General features: G+C 40.3%; 1 protein-coding gene across 1 annotated transcript in view; it reads left to right on the plus strand.

Moving 5' to 3' along the window:
- Nucleotides 1–24,676, plus strand: part of LOC103620767 (cytosolic phospholipase A2 beta) — a 31,462-nt gene that overhangs the window by 2,946 nt on the left and 3,840 nt on the right. Inside the window, 19 exon segments of the mRNA XM_008639467.2 lie at nt 3,245–3,317; nt 4,312–4,488; nt 5,120–5,256; nt 5,921–6,052; nt 7,237–7,295; nt 9,063–9,105; nt 10,280–10,343; nt 10,795–10,922; nt 11,045–11,155; nt 12,301–12,338; nt 13,234–13,369; nt 14,304–14,440; nt 14,724–14,946; nt 15,549–15,666; nt 16,719–16,856; nt 18,044–18,148; nt 18,609–18,794; nt 21,794–21,960; nt 22,477–22,663. Of these exon segments, the coding sequence (XP_008637689.2) occupies nt 3,245–3,317; nt 4,312–4,488; nt 5,120–5,256; nt 5,921–6,052; nt 7,237–7,295; nt 9,063–9,105; nt 10,280–10,343; nt 10,795–10,922; nt 11,045–11,155; nt 12,301–12,338; nt 13,234–13,369; nt 14,304–14,440; nt 14,724–14,946; nt 15,549–15,666; nt 16,719–16,856; nt 18,044–18,148; nt 18,609–18,794; nt 21,794–21,960; nt 22,477–22,663 (2,359 nt within the window).

Consider the following 24,676-nt stretch of genomic DNA (forward strand, 5'->3'; position numbering starts at 1 on the left):
AGAAGATTTCATACACTCAAATTTGTCTTTTTAGAATGAAACCTAAAGAGACTAACTGCTGTAAACAAGAGAATTATGCTGCCAAAGCTGATCAACATTCCTATGGAAGGAAGTCAGTGAGCGTGTATTATTACAATCAGTGAGATGTTGGCAACAGATGTGAATTTTCAGTCTGTTAAGGTTTGATACAGATGTGGCAATTCTGATATGCTAGTTTTATCTCCTGATTACTGAGTCTTCTGTATTTTTAACAGAAATTACTCTCTCAAAGCTTGGTTTGAGAGCACAGAAATATAGTTTAATGCTAAATGCTATCAAGTGAAAAGATGTTTGTTGGTTTCTTCTTTTTTTTGCCAACTTTTAGCCTTCCCTTTGGTACTCTGGAGATGCCACTATTTATTGGCCTGGAGTATTATTGCTTAGGATGCAACAATACACAGGTAGCTGAATCCTGCACTCTGTTGTTGGCCTCAATGTCATACTACTAATTTTCCAGCAAAAATAGAATGATGCGCTTCTGGGAAAGCTGCCTTTGACTCTGGATATTTACAGAGGAGTTTTGTTACTCTCTGCATGGCTGTACAAGAAACCATAGCCACGTTTCTCCCAAGGAAGTGAACTAAAGCCAGCAAGACCAATACAGGTGCAAGTCTGTCAAGGCTTGTCTGGATATGGTGTCTCTGTTCATCAAGTTGCATTAATTGTGAAGTTACATGTTGCTTTTCATGTTATGAAAATAGCAAATGGTACCTCTAACTGTAATTATTTTTTGTAGAAAGGTATTCTGGAGTACCAGCACTTCTAGGCAAAGATGTTATTTTAGACCATCCAAACCAGATCCTAGGAGTCTGCTCTGGACTATTGAAGAAAATTAGCTCTGCCTTTATCTGATGAAAAAAGGAATTAGCCCCCTTCTGAATGGTTATCACAGGTTGGAGTAACTGCAGTCTTGGGAGAGGGATGGTTTCTGGCTTCCTTGTGGGATTTACACAGCCCTCAGGGTTTATTATGGCCACATTTTCCCACCTGAATCTGTTTGCCTTTTACCCTGTAACAACACCAGGACTAAGCTGCACCGAATCAGGAGCGAAAAGTCATCTTTGATGGTGTTTCCATCATTTGGCAAATGCTGAGATATTTAAGGAAAGTGATTGCTGTTGGAAGGGAAAGGGAGGAGGAGTGAGGCTCTCTGGATGTAGTGGCACAGGATGAAAACATGACGTTGATCCCATCTGAGAGTACTCTGAAGATGACCTGCTGATGCACCATTTTTATAAGCAATTAGGAAATTTTCATCACAAAAGGTTCAAAGCGAATATTTATGCCAACATCTGTTTCTTCAGTGAAGGCAGATTCTGAAAATGGTTTGGGCTTCTGTTGAGCAAGGGGGAAGTTGATTACAAAATGACAGAGAATTAACATATTAATTAAAACCAGTCACCTCTGTAATTGTCTACATAATCCAATAATTCATGTAAATGAAAACCACTAGGAATGCTGAATGAGTGTTCCAGCTTGTAGTTCTATATTAAATAACTATTTGCACGGGAAAATTAAAGTCAAATTCTTTCACTGGGCAACTGGAAAAATATGGAAGTGTCCTAACTGGAACTTGTAATGTCCACAATGCATTAAACTAAAAACGTTTTAAATTTATCAGTTTTAAATTTGGAGGAAGACATACTAGAAAGAGTTCTTGTCACACAAGAACAGATTTGTTTCGCGTTTTTATACAAGCCAAGCAACAGACTAATGGGATTTTACAGGTTTAATAAGGGTTTCTCTGCTCAGGGCAACTCTTAAATATTAATCTGAATTTAAAAAGTATGTAACCTTTTAAGTGACATAATAAAATTTAATATTAGGCCTGTATTTGAACATGCTAGTTCACAGTTCAGATGATATCCATCTGATGTAACGTAATTTACTTCTAAACAAGCCTGAATGAAACTGAATGCAGGCTATTCTCATCTCTAATAGACATGTCCAATAGTCTCCACCTCATTTTAAAAGAATTTCAGATTAACTGGAGTGAGTGACTCCTTCTGTAGAGAGGTTCTTCCTGCCCCAACAGTTTGTATCTACAAAGTTAATAATTTACTTGTCAGGAAAATTAATCATGGTGCTAACATTCAAAAGAAAATTTTCAAATTATTTAGTGACAGTGTAATGAAATTTCCCATTTAGGCAAATAGAGACAATATTTCAGTTGGTAATTTAACCTTTAAGTTTTAATTTCTTAGTGGTAGTGGGACTGTAATAACTGCATGTTATTATTACTTAGTATTGCTGACAAGCCATGCTAATATGGCATGCAAAAAAAAAAAACAACAACCCAACAGAAAATTAAAAGGAAATTTAAATATATCAATTTGAAAAAATAATTGAGTATTTTCCCTGCTTTTATTATTAATATTGTTACATTTACATATGTGTTCATTCATGCTTATCAGAACATCTTTTGAAAATGGCAAGTATTTTCTGAACAGCTTAGGCTGGAAAGCTTAACTGTTAAGAGTTAGGAACAAAGTAACTTGCAATAGTGTTAAAAATGATAGCTTGCCTGTGATAGAAATAAATCTCACGTCTGGAAGGGAAGTGCTTCCATTCCCATTAGGTATTTTCAGGATACATAATGATATGGAATTCTGTGATACCATGCCTGCAAAGCAGGGCAGTTTTTATTTTGTCTGAAGCATCTGTGATTTGTTCCTTTAAAGTCAGCAAGGCCCTTTGGTGAGCTTGCCCTCCTTGCAGGTGTCATGGAAATTTAGTCATAGTTCAGATACAAAGTCAGAAGTTTATAGAGCATTTTGGTAAGTACCGTGTCCTGGCCTAGTGTCAGCTGTGCCATGGCCTGGGCAGGCAGCTGCAGTTCCTAGTATCCCCTTCCAAATGCCCCATTCTGACCTACTGATGGCACAGGACCCTTGGGGTGTTGGCAGTACAACCATCACTGTGGCCATACATGCGTCAGGTAGCCTGAAAACAAGTGCCTCTGGGGTGGCTATGAAAGCTTTCCATACCATTGTCTGAGCCCGTGTTTTCTCTCTCTGTGTTCATTTTCAGGCTCCTTAGCAAACAGCGCAGTGTGACGTTGTGTTTTCATCTTAGCGTGGTGTACTTCCACTTGAGGGCCGTCACCTCACTTCAGACAAGGGGAGACTGTCCCCTGTACTGTTCAAAATACATCTTGTTTTTGTGTTCTGAGCTGATAAAATTATTGCATTTGTTTTCTCTGCAGATGAAGTTTTGCCCCATCCACATGCTTTCTGTAAGAATCATACAAGCTAAGAACATCAAGTCAAGAGACCTGTGTGAGTTGTGGTTTGATTGTGTTTTTAGTCACCTCCAGAATTTACACAGTGAGCAATATTCTTAAGTTCTGAAGGTATGCAAGCAATGTACATAAAGCACAGCAATAGAAATACTAATACCAGGGCTATAATTAGATCAAATGTCTGATGCATCATTAGATTGGAGTGGTGTTTCAGGGTACTGGTATAAACCAAGACACCCAGATTAATTTTCTGGGCCAAGAAGGGAAGGTAGACTTTGTTAGGACACCATAATCTCTGAATATGCTTGGGCAGGAATTTTGCCACGCAGGCTCTGAATTTAAGGACCTTTTATTGAAATGTACCAAATATACATAATAATAAAAGATAAATTAGAGAATTTTAAGCCTTCTAAAATACCTTATCTTTCAGGGTATTTGCTGTTCTTGGATGACCAGTCACAATAAATTATATTGATAGTTTTGGTTAAGGAGGACCTCTGCAGGTCCAGCCCTAAGCCCATGCTTAACATGCAGGCAAAACACTTTTCTGTGTACTTTTGTGTTCAAGTGTCTTTAACTCATTATCTCCCCTTCACAGCCTCCTATGTCTCCTTCTCCAGGTGTGCTGTGGACCAGCCATTCAGCTGCCATTTTTGCAGAGGTCTCCCATGAGTTCCTCAGTTAGGACAGAGACCTTGAGCTGCCTTTTTGTCAGTTTTGAAACTTCTGGTCTGTGTATTCCTCTAGTGAAAAAATGACTCATTCAGCAAAAAAATCCATCACTTTGCAATGATTTACTTGAATTACAGCTGACACCATCTGTGCCTTGCCATGCAGGGCCAAGCCTGCATGTGAGAGAGACCAGAGGGAGTGAATCCCCTGTTGGTTGAGTAACTGCCTGCCAAAGGCTTCCTGTGCTCCAGTGGCAAATGCCACATAGCACCATCCAGAGGTGGACACTAGAAAGGTGTTAGTGCGCAAAGGCCTGTATTTCTGAATTTCAATGATCTCTTCTATCTACTCTATTGAAGGGACAGTTCCACTTTCGTGCCAAAACCTTGCGGGGCAATGTTATTCACTGCTTGATACCAGTCTGAAGTATTTAGGCATCTCGGGCTGCAGTAGAAATCTTCCGTCAAGTCCTGACTCCAGCTCTGAAAGACATCACCTTGGAGATTTCCTTTCACACCGTTGTCAAGCTTCACAAAGTAAATGTGCTTCCCCACCCCGGCTCTCCCCAAAGGATGGCTGCTCGAGGCACTGACTGCACTAACCATAAGGAATAGATATAGGCTGGAAGTGAAATGAAGATTTCCAACTTGCCTTCCTGTTCTTGGGCCCACGCTGGCCTTGAGCTGCAACAGATCATATGCCCTAGTGCCTAACACCTCTAGACAGCCATTATGTCCCCTCTGCATGTTTGTGGGCTAGATTGAGCAAGCCAGACTCTGATCTTTGCTGTAATATGCATTCTCCTGTAATCATCCTAACAGCCCTTTTTGGAGCCAGCTGTAGATTCAATTTAACTTTTTAACATCATTGACTGGAATTGTAAGGAATTCCCATTGGGCACAGTCCACTTTCAGTGGGCATAGTCCACTTTCCTCTTTCTCTTCACACGGGAAACATGGTGCTTAGTGTACTTTGTGTGTGCATGTGTACACTTGCAGTTTGTAGTTACTCAAGAATTAGATGGTTTTCCTTGGTTGTTTCCAAATGGTGATCTCTTTACTAATTAAAAATAAAAGTAGAAATATTTATTAATCTCCAGGATTGTGGCCTAGCCCTACTGTTCCTCTATAACATTGGCATCAGGTTTTTAATTTTTCTCTGCTGCAGTGACTGCATCAGACTGCTATGTGCGCTTGTGGCTGCCATCTGCTTCACCTGGAAAGCTTCAGACCAAAACCATCAAGAATTCTGACAACCCTGTCTGGAATGAGACTTTCTACTTTAGGATCCAGAGAGAAGTTGAGGTAGCAAAAAAATAGTAATGTCACCATTTTGAATAGCGGTGAATCCTCAGTTGACACCATGTTGATCAGCTGTGCTAAATAACTTAAGAAAATGCTTGCTTAACAGGCTGGTTAGCACAGAACAGTAGACATAAGTAGTGTTTTTCTCAGCTATTTACAGACATTGGTGATATAAATGCCTGTATCTAAGCTAGTCCAGACTCCCTTTGTTGTCACCTGAGTGAAATAAGCACTGTTGTAGCATACTTCTGTGCTATTTTGGCATGGCTAGCTTCAAAAGAGCTTTCCCTCTACTGGTTCTAAGGGAAGAGTAGAGAAGTTGCTGTGGTATAGGCAATGAATTTAATCCTTCCCTAAATGATGGAATTTGGAGAACTTTGGGAATGAAGAAACTAAGTGTGTTCTTTGGGTGGGTTATCTGTGTGGTGCACTCTCTTGGGAGAGTGGGAACCCTCTTTTATAGGTAGTTGTTTTCTATTTCACAAGTTTCCCAAGACTGGATTTAATAGTGTTCTGCATTAGCAGACTCCTGAAGGAAAGGACATGCTTCTCTGTTCTTACTCTTCTGCTAGTGAAACAGCTGCAATAATCTATAACAATTTTTATTTGTTTCTGACCTAACAGAAGCTCAATAAGTGTTCTTATTTATTTTTTCTACTACCAGAATGTTTTAGAATTGGCAGTGTGTGATGAAGATCCACTCACCAAAGATGACATGCAGTTCACAGTTCTTTTTAATGTTGCTAGAATCAGACCTGGGGAGAAAATCCATGAGACATTTGCCTTGAAATCAGAGGTAAGGGCTGAAAACACAGGGAGAGATTGACAAGACCTCATTGTACACATTGTCTTCCATGTTAAGTAGGGTTTGGATCTTCATGAACAGGTAGCCTTATATATCATTATCAATACCTCATCAAAACAGATACAATTTTGCTGTATTTTTGTGACTTCATGAATCTCTTTTTACAAATTCAGAAAATGAAGCAGCTTTTCTCTCATGCTCTGTGAGCACAAAATATTTTAACAGGAAGCATCTGTAAATAATAGTTTTTATCTTTTATGTTCCAAATAAATACTTCCTTACCTTTCTGCTTTTGCCATGCTTAGGGGACATTTCCTCTTAAATGACAACTTATTTATTAAAAACCTGAGGACAATTCACTTATCACTTGAATGGAATGATTCTTTCATGCTTTTTTCGCTGTTGGTGTTCCTGCTGGGTTTCCTTCTAGGTGATTCAGATTTCTCTAGCCCATAGTAAAGGAACGTCTGTCCTGCTAACATCTTTGGTATTTTATTAAGGAGCCCATGAAAGAGAGTTGTCCAGTAAACAAAGCCAGGATAGGTCTGTGACAACTCCTGGGCTTGTCTGGGCTGTGGCTGAGGTGTTGGTACACACTCATTGCAGGAAGGAGACAGTCCATAGAAACAGCTACTTCCCACATGCTGAAAGCTCTTGACATGGATTTTCCTTGTGACCCTGCCAGCTGGTGCTGTGCACTTCTCAGCCAGTGGGTGAGTCACTGGGAAATACAATGATTCAATAACCACTTCAGTCACTTGCCTAATTCATCTCTTCTGGATTCAGTTCAAATGTGATTTAGATTATTTGTATGTGGAAATGTCTCTGGTCTTAGACACATTTGTTGCTGGGCTTCAATGCCTTTCCCCCATGCATGCTATCTTGCAGAAAGCCATTATACTTGCTTTTCAATCAAGCTCTCCCTCTCTGATTGTATCTTTGGAAATATGTATAATTCTGCATATCACACAATGGGAGATTATTAATCTTATGTGCCTTTCAGAAGTTTGTGGTTTCTGTTGCAATTTCAGCTTTGGAAGGACACAACACAAAACTTTTTTTGGTATCATTAGCAGAAGAGATGTCAGCCCTCAAAGTGCTTTCTAAGTGTGTCTGTGCTGCCAAATTCTTTCAGCCTCCAATAATATATATTTATTTTACCCTTTTCTTTTTAGACAGAAAGGTGCTCAAAGAAATGGGAAAGTTTGGAAGTGGAATTCTGGATGGAAAGAATGTGAGTAAAATTCCAAATTTAAAAGGTATAGATCTACCAGAGAGTAATAATATCTCAGAGGATGAGAAACTTCTTCCAGCTCTCTGTCCAGGCAGTGAACCTAAATTACAGTTTAAAACTTTTTTTTTTTACCTTCCCTAGCTAATTCCACCTTTCAGTATATTTCATGCAAATCTTAAGCTTCTGTTGAACATGGATATCTAGATCCTGGAAATGTAATAAAATTGTCACAATGTGATAACTTTTACACAAGATGCACATGAAACTTAACATGAGTGCTCTTCAAATTGTTGATATTAATTGAACAATGCCTAGAACATTGTGGAATCTCTCAGAGACCATAAAACTTGTCTTGTATTATTATAACAATATATACATGGAGTTATGTGGACAGAATTAGAAAAGTCATCCATCAGGCAATAGCTTAGTTAAACTGAAAAAACATACAATCAACAAATAATGAAAATAAGACCATCCCCCTCAAAGTGGTAATCAGCATTGTCTGGAGGAGAAAAAGTCCCGTAAGTTAAACTTCATATGTCTTTTAAATCCTATCACGTTTGGTTGAAGAAAACCCCCTAAACTACACATTCTGGAATATTTAAGCTTAACATCAGTGAAAAAATAAAAAAAGTAGTCCAGTGAAAACTGGCTAACTGCATGATCAGGAGAAGGAACTGTAAATAAGACTTCTTATTCTTAAACATGAAGAAACTGCAGAAGAAAATCTCTTGTGTTCTTGGTTAATTTCTCCCACAGTGAAACTCAAGGAAATGTATTTAATTTACCTGTGAGAGGTACCTTAAGAGATGGTATCATGTATGATGATGGTAATCATCTCGGTAATCAGAGCCAGATGTATAAAAAGGTCAGAATGAGGAGCAGGGTTTGGAACTGGATTCAGACTAGAAATAAGAGGAACATCTTTCACCATTCAAGTTATGGGGCATGTGGGGAATGTCCATCCTTGGAAATCAAACCTAGTTATTTAAATACATTTTACAGCTGAAACAGAAGTGTTAAGGCTGGAAATGGTGTTTGGTAAAATACCTTGGGCATACAAAGGTTATGTACTACGTAACTTCAATGGTCCTTTCAGATATATGAAAGCGTTTATGAATGTGTGTAACATAGGGGTGTTGGAATATTTGCCTTAGTGAAAGATGCTGTTAGTAGACTCTACAGATTACTCATATTATTAAATAACCACATCCATTCAGTGACAGACCAAGGTCTTACAAGGTAAAATATCTGGGACAAAGACTTTTTGTTGCTTACCTCTGTGTTTTGCAGTCATACATATATAGCACAGTGGGAGTTAGTTCTTATTTTCCATTTATTTGTGATCAGCCATAAATTATAATATGGACTAGTCAGAAATGTCTTTCTTAATAAATGTTTGCATATTAATATTAGTCTTTGCTTTCTCCAAGTCATATGGTCATTTCTTAATAGCAGGACATGATTTCATGTATATATTTTCAATATGCCTTTGTTCTGCTGTAACTTGGCACATAGTTTTAAGCATTAGTACTTTTATGGGCTTTCCCATCTTTCTTTTTGTTTGGCTGCTATATTTTGGTTCACATGCTTAGCAGGGGATCATGTGTTTTGCCTTATTAGAAAACAAATTGTGATAACATAACTATATTCAATTTTAAGTGGGAAAGGTCATAAAACTGCTATTTAAAAAAATTAAACAAAACACAACAAAAACCAGATATTAACACAGCTTTTTTTGTTTGTTATTTGTTTTTGTCTTTTCAGTGCCAGCCCTCCAGAGCGTCTCATTACCAATGATGTCCTAGTGGTAAGGTTCACATGAGAATTTATCTTGAAGTGACTTCTGCTTCATTTTGATCCTCTCCTCTTTCTTGCATTTTATAGAGAGAACACAACTACCATGGTAGATAAGAGCATGGTGTGCATTTTAAAGTCAGAGATATGGGACAGTTCCCTTTCATTCCAGCTCAGCTGTTGCCCTCTCCATGCAGAAGCTGTGTTTCTTGAAGTCCTCAGCTATTACAGATGTCAATATGTTGCCTAGCTGTGGTTTGTTAATGTTGCAGAACCCTGTATTTGTTGGTGTTCAAAGTGAGAACTGTGTTTCATGTAACACAGTATGGCACTTGGCAGGAAAAACAAAGGTTACAAAAGGTCTGTAGGAGACAATACTAGGTATTCAGTGTGCTTATGACTGGAAGGGTACCTATGTAACAGCTTTTTGGGAAATGAGTTTTTTAATAAAGAGTTATTTTAGTTGTTGAAACATAGAGCCCTGTTTTGGTATTAGTCAGCATGTGGTACTCTACCTGTCTCCTCAGGCTGGCCCAGCAGCTAAGGAGTACCAAGTACTTCATGCCGACTCCAAGCCTGTGCATGGTTCCCAGATGCTAGCCCTTGATACCCCTGAGGCAAAGTAACACATATTTTATTCTTTCCCCCTCATTTTCTGTGTGAGGTGTAAGAGTTGCAATGATTGGCATGCATTGTTCCTGAAATGACTTGGAAAAGTGTCCTGGCATGAGTTATTAAAGGTGAACTGGAGTGACTCAGGTGGTGGGTAGGGTGGAATAAATCCATGATTTCCCTGCATCAGGGCCAGTAAGAAGATGCTTTGTAGACTAATCACTGCCACAATACACAGAAACTCATTGTCAGGTGTTTTCCCCCACCCTTCCTAAGTAATTACTAGATATATGTGTTTGGGCACCTATGTGTTGTACAGAATTTCCTGATTTTGGGATAATTTGAATGGGTTAAAAATCTCTGACAATGAACCACTGTATTGACACTCTGAAGCAGTGCAACTTGGGCTACTGTCCTGGAATAATGAGCTCTGAATTTTCTCTTGGATTGCTCCCAGCACTGAGACCAGTTCAGTTGTCTCTATATTATAGTTAGTGGTTGTCTGCATGATGTTTCATTATTTGCAGCAGATGTGTTGTTTGCTTTCTTCACCCTTTTCCATTCCCCTTTTACAGTCCCGTGAGGTTTGTTGCTTGGAAGTGCATGTGGACATTAATGAAAGCAGGAAATACTTGAAAGGTATGGCATTTTCTCTGTGAACTGAGGACATGACCAAACCAACCCTATTATAGTCATGCAGACCCAGATGGAGGCATTTTAGAGTACAGAGACAGCTAAGAATGTTCTAAATTATATATAGATAATGATATATGATCTAAACAATAAAATGTAATGTATTGAAATGCCCTGAACTGCCCTGAGCTGATCTCTGTGTCTTTTCCTTGAAGCAATCAAGTCTGTACACAGTAGACTTTGCTGGTGGAAGTAAGAGAGAGTGCTGCCTCTGGGAGCACTCCAAGCCATGGGGTAAAGGCAGGAATACCAGGTCCTGTGCTGTAGGAGACTGGCCAGTGGGGTATATTACAGAGGAGCTACCACAGAAAATTACTCCAGCAGAAAGCTTGCCAACTTTGTTAGGTATTTTGCCTGAACAGCACTATTATTCTCTAAACAAATCTGTTTTTACTAGAGGGTAAAAATCTCGTACTTACGGTGCCTGCATCTCATGAGAGAACACAGAAGACGACAGAGGACATCGATACTTTCTACTTCCATTGTGTGAAGGCTTGGGAGCCAGTTCTAAAAGTCAGGCTGCAGGTAACAGGCACTATACAGTGGTACTGCTCATACTGCTTGCTTATTTCCTGTGTGACCAAACCAGCAAAGAACTGCATTGTATCTGTTCTGTGGATACAAACCATATTTTTTGTTTTGTGTAGAAAGTTTCTGATAAGGAAGATGACAGCAACAATTTAAGTGACACCTTAACAGTACCCCTGAAATTTCTCCCCGTTGGACATAAAGTGAAAGTAACCCTTCCCATAAGACATGTAAGTGTTTCATAATTTATATGATCTTCTGGAGAGAAGAGTAGAATAACCCTCACTATCAAAAAAAGACCCAAACAAACCAGGTAGTAAATCTGAGTGAGAATTTTGGGCAAATATAGGTCTTCTGTGAAAAAGATTAATTTTCTCAGAGAAATATGGATTTTCTGTCAATAAAATCAATGACTGGGGATTCAACCTGGCAAGTTTGAGATGGATTTCAGATCAACCTCTGCTGTACTTTTACAATTAAAGGAGAATATTCTATACCCTAGCAAGGTTTTGGGATGCCTCTCTGCTCTTTATCAAGCCTGGGTGCTAGCTCAGTCTGTGTACCTAAACTTTAGATGGCTAAAGTTAGGTGTGTTGAATTATGCCCTCAGGAAACAATGCTGTCATGTTCTTACAAGTGTACAGTTGTGACGGTAACTGGTGGAGAGATACAACTCTAAGTTGCTTTAAAGGCAGTAGTAATGCTGCTGTGTGGACAAATGGACTTGATATTCCTTGAGAATCCCTTTCAACTAAGAATATTATGTGATCTCTGTTAAATATAGCCAGACATCCTTTTCCATACCTTGAAAATGAGAGGCAAAAGGAGGAGAAGGATTTCTTAGCAGCCCTTCCCATAAAGAGAAGGGAGATTGAATGTTTGCTTTGCCACCAGTGACTCCCCACCTCCTCTTTTTGGACTCTTTTATCACCAGCTTTTTGGAAGGGTGTGGTGACTTGTATTTCCTCTTCTATCACTGTCTTTATCTTCATCCTCAGGAATGTTTCAGTGTAGGTTTTACTGGGTGGCAGTAAATGCAAGCAATGCTTTGGGGGCAGAGGGTGGCAATGTGATACTGCTGCTGGGTTAGGCTGTTTTGTGGATGAATATTCATAGTGGGGGAGAAATCCTGGTTCACAGGATTTGTTCACATTCGTTCACATTCGTTCAGCCACTTCGACCCCTCCTGCCTCTTTTACTTCTTTGTAGAATATGTTTGGTGTTTAGTCTTTCCTGCTACAGTTTGGAAAAAAAAAAACAACGTATGCAGGGTAGTGGTAGTGGTGGGACATTCCAGGAGGCACTGAAAATCTGGATTCAAAACTTTTCTTTTTCTTACTCATTCATATTCCTGCTCTCATCTTTTTGTTTACAGAATGTGCCACTACAGTTGTACCTCCAACTAAATGATTGGTAAGAAGACTGGTTTGGTTTTTTTTTCTGTAGTTTTTATTGTTCTTTGAACTGTGAAATCTAGAACAGAGTGTCCTTTATTTAGATATAAGGAATGCACAAGACTAGGGGCAAAATATAACAATAGTTAAGTCACCATTAAAGAGTCACCACAACAGAGCAAAGCTAAATGTCCTTGGGGCAGAGGAGTCCCACAAAGATGCAAAAAAAATTAGGAGAGTTTCAGACGGTGAGGAACTTAGTCACTGAGTGTCCTTTGCATCAAAGAACCAAAGACTAAAACTGGAGGCTTCTTCAAAAAGGGCACAGGAAGAAGGCAGAGGGAAAAGAGAATTCAAAATAACAAAACATCAGCGTCCATACATTACCCAAAAGACCCACATACTCTTAAGAAAACAGACTTGTGGCTCTGGTTATAGCAATAGAAAGAAGTATAAACTAGGGAAGAGAAAATTTTGAGTTGTAAAATAATGCGTCAGACAAGAAGCAAACAAAAATTATTCAAGTATCTTTTTCATTATACAGTTTCTGTATAAATCTTCTGTGCAAATCCCCAGGAAAGACTTTGTTAGGTGTAAGTCACCCTTTGCTCAGAAATCATATGGCACAGAAATAGAAAGGATTCAGCTTACAAAGCTACTGAAAGTCACAGAAGCCCTTCTTTGGTTTTCATATTTATTATCCTTTGCTGATGGTAAGTCTTACACTGAAACAATAAAGAGACCATGTAGAAGCAAAGCAGTTCATTTCTTTGCAAATGAAAGATGCATTTCTGTAGAAATCTGAACAAGGAATCAAGATTTTTTTATGAATTAATTAGATTGCAGTTGCTGAAAATAGATCCATATACATTTTAAACACCAATCCTGTGCCTCTGGATTTATTTATGTTTCAGCACAGAAAAACTAGATGTGCGCTTAGGGTATGATCTGTGCCAAGAAGAGCAAGAGTTCTTGCATAAGAGGAAGAGAGTTGTTGCCGGTGCCCTGAAAAGGGTTCTTCATTTGGAAAGAGATCTACATGGACATGAGGTCTGTGCATTGGAATCCAAGCATGGGATGTGGGTCTATTGAATTAGGATTGGCACAACTTCCTTCGAAATTTCTGTAGTTTTTGCATGTCGATAACAAACCCATTGATTTGAATGGCAGCAGAACAGAGGCTCTCAGTGTGACATATCCCATACCCATGTAAAATTACAGCTCAGCAATTCATGCCTCCATTCTTTTCAATGGGCCAAATTACCAAGGACATAATGTACCACTCTTCAAAGACAGTTTCCAACAGTATGGTGCTATCAGTCAGCAAGATATGAGGCATTGTGTTAGATACAGCCTAGTCAGGCAAACCAGTAGGAAAACAGGAGTATGGGAAATTCACCTCGTATAGATATTTATTAAATCAGTATAATGTCACTTCTTTAGGCTTACTTTTTTTTCTTCATTTTCAGAACACTTCTTACAAAAAGTAAAAATTATCTGTGGTGAAGAAAGAACATTAGAACATTTTATAACAAGCTGAAGTATGTTTTGTTGCCAAGATCCAGGGTGAATTTTTAAGGAAAAACTTGTTTTCTTGCTGGAATTATGTTTCTTGAATGAATGCTGTCCAAAGAATCAGCAGAGTTCAAAGAACTTCCTTGACCCATTTTAATTGCATTTATTGCAATTTGTTGTTATTTATAACAAAATCATATCATTATCTATTTTTAAGCATTGCAGTTCCAATTATAAAGATCAAAAATAGGAAGGAAGGTTAAAAGGACTGCATATTCAAACTCATCCAAGCCTTGGGGTTAAGACACTCTGGAGGTTAATTTAAATAAGATGGTAAAGATTGACTAACTGGTGATTTAATTTCATTGTCCTCTAATGAATCTGCTGAAGAAATTCTGAGAGCTGTAATCAGATTTTTCCAAGTAGCAAGGGAGTAACTCTCTGAGGATAATACTTGTGTTTTGAACAGGTCCCAGTAATAGCTGTTATGGCAACAGGTGGAGGTCTCAGAGCAATGTCAGCTATGTTTGGCCATCTCTTAGCTCTTCAGAAGCTAAATCTGTTGGACTGTGTCACCTATCTCACCGGGGCTTCTGGCTCAACATGGTGCGTATACAAAATGAGATTGGATTTGGAATGACTGTGGCTACTTTTCCACACAGTGAGAGATGCATCTCTTTCAAAGGCTTACACTGTTAACAAGCTAACATGATTCCTTCGTTAAGCTCTTACTGTTGGCTCTCAATTACCTCTTACTGTTGGCTCTCAATTATAACTTCCCTTCAGGCTCACTGATTCTCTTTCATTGATTAAAGTGATTGTGTAAATGTATGAATTTTCCAAAATCATCTAAATAAAAGGATGATTTTCTAACATTTCTGCTCCTTAGGACCCTAGCAGATCTGTATGAGCATGCTGACTGGTCACAGAAGTCTCTGGAGGGGCCACTTAAGGCAGTAAAAGAACAAGTGACAAAATGCAAACTCAACCTTATGTCTCTAGACCATCTGAAGTATTACCACAAGGAACTTGCTGAAAGGGCAAAAGCAGGACATGTGTCATCTTTTACAACTCTGTGGTCACTTGTTCAGGAGATGTTCTTACATGAACAGGTAGGTACATGGTCCTGCCACACATTTGGAAAACAGCCATTTATTTTCTTTAGAGCTTTATTCTTTGAGGACATGATGTAGTGTGTGTAAAAAATCCAAAGAGACTGAGCCATCCTGGTGTGGTTTGTAAACTATGACAGGGGATCTTGTAGCCAGGATTTTCCAGAGTAGATAATAATTTGAAGGTGCCTCTGTCCTAGGGTGCCCAACAGCTAGTAACTTCAGTAGGCAAACTTCCAGAAAGAACGGAGGAATTCCCACCTCCCATCCTCCCTGAAAACTCAGATTTTTAAAGTCTGTTTCTAGTTCAACATTTAAAAGTTAGAGTAATCTGTCCTTGTGTGAATATTAATCTCAGCTTTAGTAAAGATCTGTGGGATGCAGGCAGTTAAGGCTCTTAGATATTCTAATGAAGAAGTTACTAGGTATCCACAAGGCAACTGGGAAGGAAAATGCAGGAACACGAAGGAAAAGGTCTCTTGCAAAAATGTGACTTCGAGATTCCTCTGTGCTGTAAAATATCTGTTATTGGTCTTTACTTGGGTAGATTGTGCCAGTGCTCTTACAGAGGTTTACTGTGATTTTTTTATCTCACTGATTAGCCAAGAAAATACAAACTCACAGACCAGCGCAAGGCGTTGCAGCATGGACAAAACCCCTTGCCTTTCTATGCAGTCCTCAATGTGAAAGAGGAGAAGTTTGGTACTTTCAAATTTAGAGGTAAGTGTTCTGGAGTTTCTTCTCATTCTGGATATGGCTTGAAGAGAACTTGGAGGGAGGTGTGTATGTGTGGAGAAAGAAAGGGGAATGCATCTGTTGCTTGCCCTGACTTAGTTGTTGCCCTGACTCAGTATTCATCTTTTAATAAAGTGTTTGTCTTTTTTGCAAGCTGTTGGCTGTTTGTTAGAAAGAACAGATCTGCTGGATAACATCCTCAGCCATAAACAGGACATTAATTAAAAATCTGGGGTGAAGTCCTATTTTTGCCACAGACATTGTGAGTGAGTGTGGGCAAACCATCTGATCTTCTTCTACCATGCCTATAAAATAGCTTTGACACTTCCTTAGTTTCTAGGGGTGCTGTGAAATGTAATTGTCTCTTCCTAAATACTACACTGATGAAGGTATGAAAATGGAGTGGAGTATGATTGCTGTGATGGGTGTGATATGACATCCTTTGAATGGACACAGGCCACATTCAACAGAGGGTATTAAAAGCAGCAGATACTGGAAAGAAAAGCAATTAATCTTTACGTTTGGTTAGGTTTATAGCTACTGTTCTACTGTAATGCCTGTGCAGGACAGCTTGAGCCAGGAAACCACACATCCATGCCGCACTGTGATGATTTCCAGTGTGATGTTGATATGCCTTCAGGCTGCTTTGTGGTATCTTGTAGACTGGCAGTTTTGGGTTAGTAGAGCTCTCATGCCAACCACTCCTTGCAATTCATATCACTATTGCATGTAGTACAGTTGATGCTCTTGATTTAGAGAGGCAAGTGTGATCCCAGAGTCTTTATATAGAAATAGATATCTAAGCATTTGAACCTAATGTTAGACTTTTTCTGAGTGGAAAAAGCTAGTTCCTTTAGGTTGCACATAGTCTCTCAGTTTGTATGGAAGTAGCAGCTTGCAGTACAAAGGTACAGATAGTACAGAGCTGCTGAGACAAGCAAGATCCTTGGAGCTTGTGGGTAGTTTTATCCACATGGGAAGGTTTTGGGGTTTTATTTTTATTGCAGCAAACATGCCGTATGTCAATTCTTTTGTAGAGTGGGCAGATTTCTCTCCTTATGAAGTGGCCATACCAAAATACGGAGCCTCCATTCCTTCAGAATATTTTGACAGCGAGTTCTTCATGGGAAGGCGAGTGAAGAAGCTGCCAGAATCTCGGATCTGCTATCTGGAAGGTGACATAGCAGTGCAATGTAGTTAATCACAGCATCGTAGAAAGCATGATATTTGCTAGGTACAGGCACAACACTCCTTGCCAGAAGGTCTGCTTTAGGTCTTAATTCATTGGGCTTTTTACCCCTTTCATACACTTCTGCTCTTTGTATATCTTCTTTCCTTCTGTTGTCCATTTTCACCTGGGTAGATTTGGGAAAATTGCAGCATGGTTCCTGTTCCATTTTCTAAACCAAAAAAGATGGTGGAAGAGGCAAGTTGAGGAAACAGCAAGTGTTCCTTCCCTGACCAGTCTCTAGCTCTTCATAAACTATATTTCTAGACAACGCATTACTGAGGTAGAACTGGAAGGAGCTGAGGATAAAATATGTCATCTAGGACAACCCACAAAGGCAGGAGCCACCTGAGCTTTGTAGGCTGAGGATGGTGTCACTAATCTTCTCTGCCCATAAGGATGAAGGAAGCCCTTTTTACCTCCAACAACTGCTTTGACTGGCCATTTTGCCACCAAAGGTGAAGCAAACGGAAAAAGCAGCTAGTCAGAGGAACCCATCTGTCCCAGGCAGATTTAAAATTCTTTTAAGTGTTTTAGTTTTGAAACCAAAAACAAGGGTAGAGGAGAAAAACCCCATATTTCTCTCACTGTGGAGTCTGCTAGAGATTCAGTTTGTTCCTCATGTGAGTACCTGGCATAGAGCTTAATGAGAAAGGATCGTTCTTTCTTTTCCAAAAGCAGACTTACATATGGAGCCAATTGTATTTTGAACCTCAACCAGCTGAACTCCACAGAAACAAAACATGCCTGGAAGGAAAACATGAGTCTTAGGTCGATTTAAATAATAAATCAGTTTAAAGAAGGCCTTTATACTTACATGGCTTCACCATGCTTTCCAAGCCTACTTTCTCTCACAGGTACACAGGAAACTTTCTACAACATCATTTGGGTGACTGATACCTCTTATTTTGTTACTCTGTACTATGCAGTGAATGTTCTGTGTGTAGTTACCTCCTGAGAAAGAGCACTGAAGTGCTGACACCACTATGTTTGAACTCTCTGAGACCTGCTGTTTAAGTTGTGTCACGTTGGGGTCAGGTTGGGTGGACTAATTATGTGTAGCATGGATATTTGCAATAGTCAGTGGTTAACATGTGGTAGTGCAGTACTTCTCCCATGTGGTTTGACTTGCAGGTCTGTGGACAAACATCTTTACTAGGAATTTGCTGGATGGCTTGTACTGGTCCTCAAATTCAAATGAATTCTGGGAACGATGGTCCCAAGATATGGTAGATATAGGTAAGAGCTTCTAAAGTGTTGCCTCACTGTGGATCTTCCAGCATGATGTTAATCTGTATCAGAATTATTGCTATGTCCTCTTCTCTCTTCTCTCTTTTCCCTAGAGGCATGCTTCATGTTAGTACAAATGTTTTTCATTTAAAATTTCCTTGTGGTCTGTTAAATGACTCTGCCCATGACTGCAAATGAGAAGGGTGGCTTTTACTTGTGGGCAAAAGTACAATGCCAGGACGTTATTTGAAAGAGTAAAACACAAAAACTGTGCCTGCTTTAAAGAAAACCAAGGATCTCTTTTTTAAAATGACATGGGTCATGTGCACATGTTTTCCAGCAGCCTGCAAGAAACAGGGATGGGAGGGACCCACAGGAAGACAACAAGGGCAGCTAGCCAGCAAAGGTGTCTGGCGGAGCAGATTGCTGATGTTTTTTTCTGTATTTCATGGTTTCTTCTCTATTTCAGAAAAACATTCTCCTGAGGAAGATGTTACTGTCATTGAGCCTCCATCTTGTTTGTCAGGAAAGTTGTATGAAATGTTTCAGGACATTATGACCAAGCGTCCACTACTGGGACAGTCGCATAACTTCCTGAGAGGCTTAGAGTTTCATAAGGATTATATCCATCAGAAAAAATTTATTGAATGGAAAGGTAACTGCAACAAAGAGTTAGCTGCACTTTGCAGGTAACATCTCAGATTTTTTTTTTTAGTCTTTGGAAAACTCATATTTCTTTCAGGGTTTGGAAATCCGCTGAGTTGGACCTATGTTCATGGTGTCTGTTTCTTTAGGGTAACAGGTTAAAATGAACTAGTCCATGATCTGCTCTTTCACTTGCAGAAGATACCTGTAATTTGGTTCAAGAAATGCTTTTCTACAGGAATTTTGTCACCCTGCATAGGTACAGTAGTCAAAAGATTCAGGAAGGGCAGAATCTTTTGAGGTCAAGAAGCAGAGGTAACACCAGAAGCATAAAATAGTAGGTTATTATGTGGATCAGATGAAGGAAAGGACTAGTTGCAAGCATGTGGTTGCCCATATGTCTGGTATTTCTGCCTGATGAATTATCCATCCAGAGACCTCTCTTTAACCCCTCAGAAACAGAAATACCAAAATCCAACTACAGAAAGTTAGTCACATAGGTTTACACTGTATATATTAAACAACAGACACATAGACTTGATCTATAAATTGAACAGCGATTTTCTGTGGCCTGTGCTCTGTAGGCAAAGTAAACAGCCAAAATAGTTCTACCTCAAAACCTATGAAACAATCTGTGAAATGATAGGAAGATGATGAAGCTGAGCGTTTTCTGCATCAGAAACCTTCCTATCATCCCAGCATCTTCATTTATTCCATGAACAGGTAGCAATGTGGGAGGACCCCACATTATGGAGGTTAATCTGACTTCAGCAAGAAAGCATGTGTTCTCTGCCTTCTCTGAGCCCCTCTCTTTGGCAAGTTGTGTTTTCTCTCCCATTTTATGCAGGTTACAATGTGCTTTGTCCCTTTCCACCCTTGCTACACAGTTTGCTGACAATAGTGAGAGATGGTGGTGGTTTTTTGTGGATTAAGGCAGAGCCTACAGTGTGCTGTCTGCTTTTAAAATGTTCAGTAAGCAAAAAGTCTGTGTCCTAAAATGGTCTGCTCTAAGAAAACAAATGAAAGAAGGAGAAAAACCAAGCAGCATAAGAAGGGTAGGTGAGAGAAGGAGCAAGCAAGTAGCTTCAGAAGGTGGATGAAGGATGAAATTGTCAGTCAGTAAATGTTAAAAAACATAACTGTCATTACATTTGCTGACTATCAGTTTTGTAAAGACAAATGGGTAGAAGGAGATTTCAAGGAGGATTTTGAGGAAGTGAGAATAAGAACACTAGTGACTATCTCAGGGTAGATACTCTACAAATAAAGTAAAGTCTGTGGAAAGCATGAAATCCAGAGTGGGAAAAGGGAAACTGGAAGTCTGGAGTGGGAAAAATTATCAGGTTTTCTATCTTCTTTTGGCTGCCTGCAAAAGACCAAGCTAAACCCAGGTATGGATCCATCTCTAGGAGCAAGAGGAGATGCCAGGTCTGTGAACAGAAATGACAGTCTTGTGGTAGATGAAGTCTTGAGAATAGAGCTGCAGCTCAGGTTATCTGACATTAAAACAAGACTTTCAATGCCTAATTTTCCTGATGAGAAATTGAACTAATAGTCTGGAATTAGTGTCATGCATTTACAGTAGAGTTCATGCTTTCAAGGGTATTTCTGAGACAGGATTTCTTTAAAGTCTCTATTTGGATGGGGGATGGAAGAAGGGATTCTCACAAGAAAACATCTACTTCCAGTTCACATATACAGCCATGAATAAATGCTGCAAAGTTCCACCTCTGTGATAAGAAAACAGGGGTAATGGAATTTCATGTAATAAAAATGTTCACCGGGCCAAATAAAACTAAAAAGTATGCTGCTTCTTCTGTGAGGGGCTGCAAGAAAATGTCTCTTGTTACAGTTGAATCTGTGAATTCTCAGCAGCCTTGCTGAGAATAATAAGCACATTTTGTGAAGACTTGACAGTGAGGGAATGGAAAAATTGGAAATTATTACTTCAAGCTGGTGTGAAACATTCCAGGCTATGGAACAAGCTAGAATTATTCTGCATGGTTTAAATCAACACTACAGAATGAGGCCAAGGAAGCAGAGCGATTGAATGAATTGAAATGCTGGAACTTACCAGCAGTATTTCTGTAATCAACAGTTTCTTAAAATGCCTAAATACAATGATTTAAGGCTCAAGTATTCTGCTCTGGGCTTTGCTACCTCATTTTGTGAACTTGAGGAACACTCTTAAACCACTACTTTGATATCTAAAACCATGGCAAAATGTTCCCTGTTCCATGGGACTGAAAGCGTACTAAAGAAACAACAGAGGACTTGCTGTCTACAGGGCAAGCTGGTGAGGTTGCTAGCAGAGAAGTAAGAGTCTAGCTATCCGAAACTGGCTTTAGATTTCAACTTACTGGTTGGTATAATCCCCTTTTGGCATTTATGTGAGGTTTAATTAATTCAAGCAGTATTTTAAGCTGTTGGTAGGCAATGTTGTATGCATGATGTGGTATTTTTTTACAGCATGGCTAAGATAGTTCATATGAGATCACTAAAGGTGAGTTGAAGTCAGATTTTTCAACCTGAGAGAGGAGTCTAACCCTGAGAAGGCAAAAGCAAAAAAAAGAGCAATGCAAAAGTGCAATGATGTATTGCATTTGTTAGGTGTGTTGCTACACTGTGAAATTGTTTTTGTTGTTTGCATTTTTCCCAGTTCTTAGGGGGAAAAAAAAATCTGTTGAAGTCTGTATTCTGTGAAAAATGACTCCCCAGAGCAGCTGTGAGGTCAGTGGAGTCTGTGTCTCACCTGTCCTCTGTCTGGCTGCCCCACAGCCTGCCTTTGTGAGTGTGCCTGGGAGAGTGTGGAAACAGGCCAGGTGTGCCCAGATGTGCAGTTTGAAGGGCATGCTCCTGGGGCCGTGTTTGTGGGCTCATGTTGTGGAGGGAGGTGACCCTGGTTTTGAGGGTAACCAAGGAGTTGCCCTTAGCATGTAGCACAGACAGAATTACTCACTCCTCCTTTCCTAACAATGCACCACTAACTATATTCAAAATGTTTTTCAGACACTGTGCTGGACGGTTTCCCTAACATTCTGACACCGCTGCAGAAATATCTTTGTCTGATAGATGTTGGCTATTTCATCAACACCAGTGGTGCAGCACTTTTCAAGCCAGAGAGGAATGTAGATGTCATTATATCCCTTGATTATGGTTTGGGGAATGTGTTCAAGGTGAGAAGATTGACTTACTCTGCTCCTTGCAAAGTAAAACTCTTCTTGTTTTATTAAAACTTTTAAGTAAGTGGCTGTCTAAATCTTAGTCACGTATCACCGTACCTTGAAGGAGGAAAGAAACTTCCTTCAAGAATGGAACTGTAGAAACTCTTACGCCCTTTTCTCTGTAGGGGATTACAGCATATACTTCCTAGAATCCTCAGGGAATTGCAGTAACAATTGTTTGCTGGAGACCTGTCCGTGATCTCTCCTGGTCTGTCATGACAAATTCTGAGTGTGACTTTGGGTCATTCACTTGGGCTTGTAAAAAGCATTCTAGGGTGATAAGAGGCATTGTCTGACTTACGTTGAGTGGTGGTCAAAAGTAACATTGTACTGTGGCTACTTTGGACTACACATTCATTTCATAGTGTTTCTAGGGAAGGAGTTAAGATGCCATAGTATTTCCAGGATACCTGAGTAAACCTGATTCTTGTCTTAGAGCTTTAACTCCGTGACATTCTGTGTCCACAGCAATTAGAGATGACATACAAATATTGCAAGGTACAAAATATCCCATTCCCCAAAGTGGAGCTAAGTCCGGAAGAGGAGAAGAACCCAAAGGAATGTTACATATTTTCGGATGCAGAGGACCCCAGAGCACCCATAGTAATCCATTTCCCCCTGGTGAATGACACCTTTAAGGAATTCAAGGAGCCAGGTAAATGCAGTCAACCAAACTATGCACTGTGTTCTATCCTTGGTATGTATCATGTGTCCACTGATGGCAGGCAGAAGAGCAACCTGTCTGTGGCAGATGGCTCTTGTCACTGTCCCTTGCAGCAGAGCTGCAGGTCTTCCTCACTTGTGCCTGATGCCATGTCCTGCCAAGAGAGATGTGCAGGGTGCTGGAGCTTTTCTGGCACTGGAAAGAAAGACCCAGAGAGCAGGGGAGATAAGGGCCTCCTGAAGGACCTGCTGGCGGGCTGGAAAGCAGCAGCAGCAGGAGCTGGCCCTTGGGCCATTCAGCCCTAGGGTTGGCTCTGCACCCCTGCCTTCCTCTGGCAGGCTGCCTGTGGTGGAGAGGGAGGGGTGGAGGGAACCTCCTTCCCAGGCCTCGAGGGATGGTAGGCTTGGGCACAGGGACCTGGGCAGGGGAAGCACATGTGGCTGTGGTGGGAGAGGCTCCATCTGGTGCTTGGTAGGAGCTGGGGCAGAGCAGAGAGATGTGGGGCCAGCCTGGGATGTGCAGTTATCTCTGCTCAAGCGCCTGGGGTGAGCTCCTTCCAGCTTTACCCAAAATTCTGTTGTGGCCCTGAGTGGTGCCAGAGCGAAATGGAAGTCTCTGTGGGAGCATTTGGGAGTGGTAGGAATAGCAGCAAAAAGTAAAGGTACTTTTCTGCTCTGATGTTCAGTGATGCTCAGTGAATATGTACAGTAAGAGCCAAATTGAGAAAATCACATTTAGAAACTGTAGATGAAAAGAGGAGATACTCTGTAGAGGGAACTAGGCTTGTTCAATGGAGGCTGGAAATGGTCCAAATGGCACTGTGTGGTGAGATCCAGCCATTGAGCAGTGGGTGGCAGGTAAAGTAGGTGAGGATTTTGGAATGTCTCTGAATGAAAAATAGATGAGATGGTGCAGAGCAGAGCAGCTGCTGCTCAGTACTCCAGGCCCAAACTGGTGAGAGTTGACACTCACCTGTATGTCTCTGAGCAGTCAGTGAGTCATCCGTCAAGCTGACAACATGTTCAACAACCAACAACCGATGGGGGTGATTGGAGGAGGAGGGCCCTTGGCAACCTGCTTTCATGGATTTCAAGTTTAACAGTGGAGCTTTTTGTTTCTAGGTGGATGAGAGATATCTTGTGGAATGTGGATACTTATTTTTCTTGTTTTTAACCATTTAAATTCTAAAAAGACTCAGCCTGTGAAGTGCCCATTTGCAGTGCAGCAGTTATGGATGTGGCTATGGATGTGACAGCATAGATAATACGTCTTTCTGAATGTTGTGAGGCTCAGTGAAGCAACATTGGATATTTTTAATTCAGCCACTTCTAGTGGTAGCCTGTGCCCAGCACCCTGAGATCACACTGCTCAGAAACCAGTTTGTTAGACAAAAACCTGCTGTGTCTCAAGCACAATTCTTGTGTCTTTTTCATGAGGTTCTGGTTGACATCATAAGGAATATCTCAGCAGTCTGTTTGTAGACCTGCTGATAGTTATCTCACATTACATTAGTATTTTGGGCATATTTGGTTCAGACTGCAAGGAGATAGGCAAAAAAACCAGCAAAGAAATGTAGCTAAAAAATTTGTAGAAACATAAATATGAGACTGCCAAAGTCCTTGGTGCAGGTAATTAGGGGGTCCTTTTCAGCAAAAGCATTGACGTAACAGGGAGTGTGGATGTTGCCAGTTCCAAGAGGCATAACCTGAGGCCAGGCTGGAGTTTGCTGAGAGTCTGATGTAGGATGCTCTGGTCCCTCTGCCCCTCTGCACTCTGCAGTAGGTAGTCCTCTGTGGTTAGCACCACAAGGCCTCCTCGTATGGACTAGGCTGTCCACTCACTCTAGCTGGCAGCTGTGCGCTTGTCACCACTAATCCAGGGGCGATCATGGATTTTGAAAAGTGTTCCAGGTGTGTGTCTTTGTCCGAGAGTCAGACTTACAGGGTTTGGGAAAGGATGTGGGCCCATGGACATGCTGCCCAGGAATGGTGTCTGCAGGGGCAG

Source organism: Corvus brachyrhynchos, unplaced genomic scaffold, assembly GCF_000691975.1.
Source record: "Corvus brachyrhynchos isolate BGI_N302 unplaced genomic scaffold, ASM69197v1 scaffold115, whole genome shotgun sequence".
Classification (NCBI taxonomy): Eukaryota; Metazoa; Chordata; class Aves; order Passeriformes; family Corvidae; genus Corvus; species Corvus brachyrhynchos.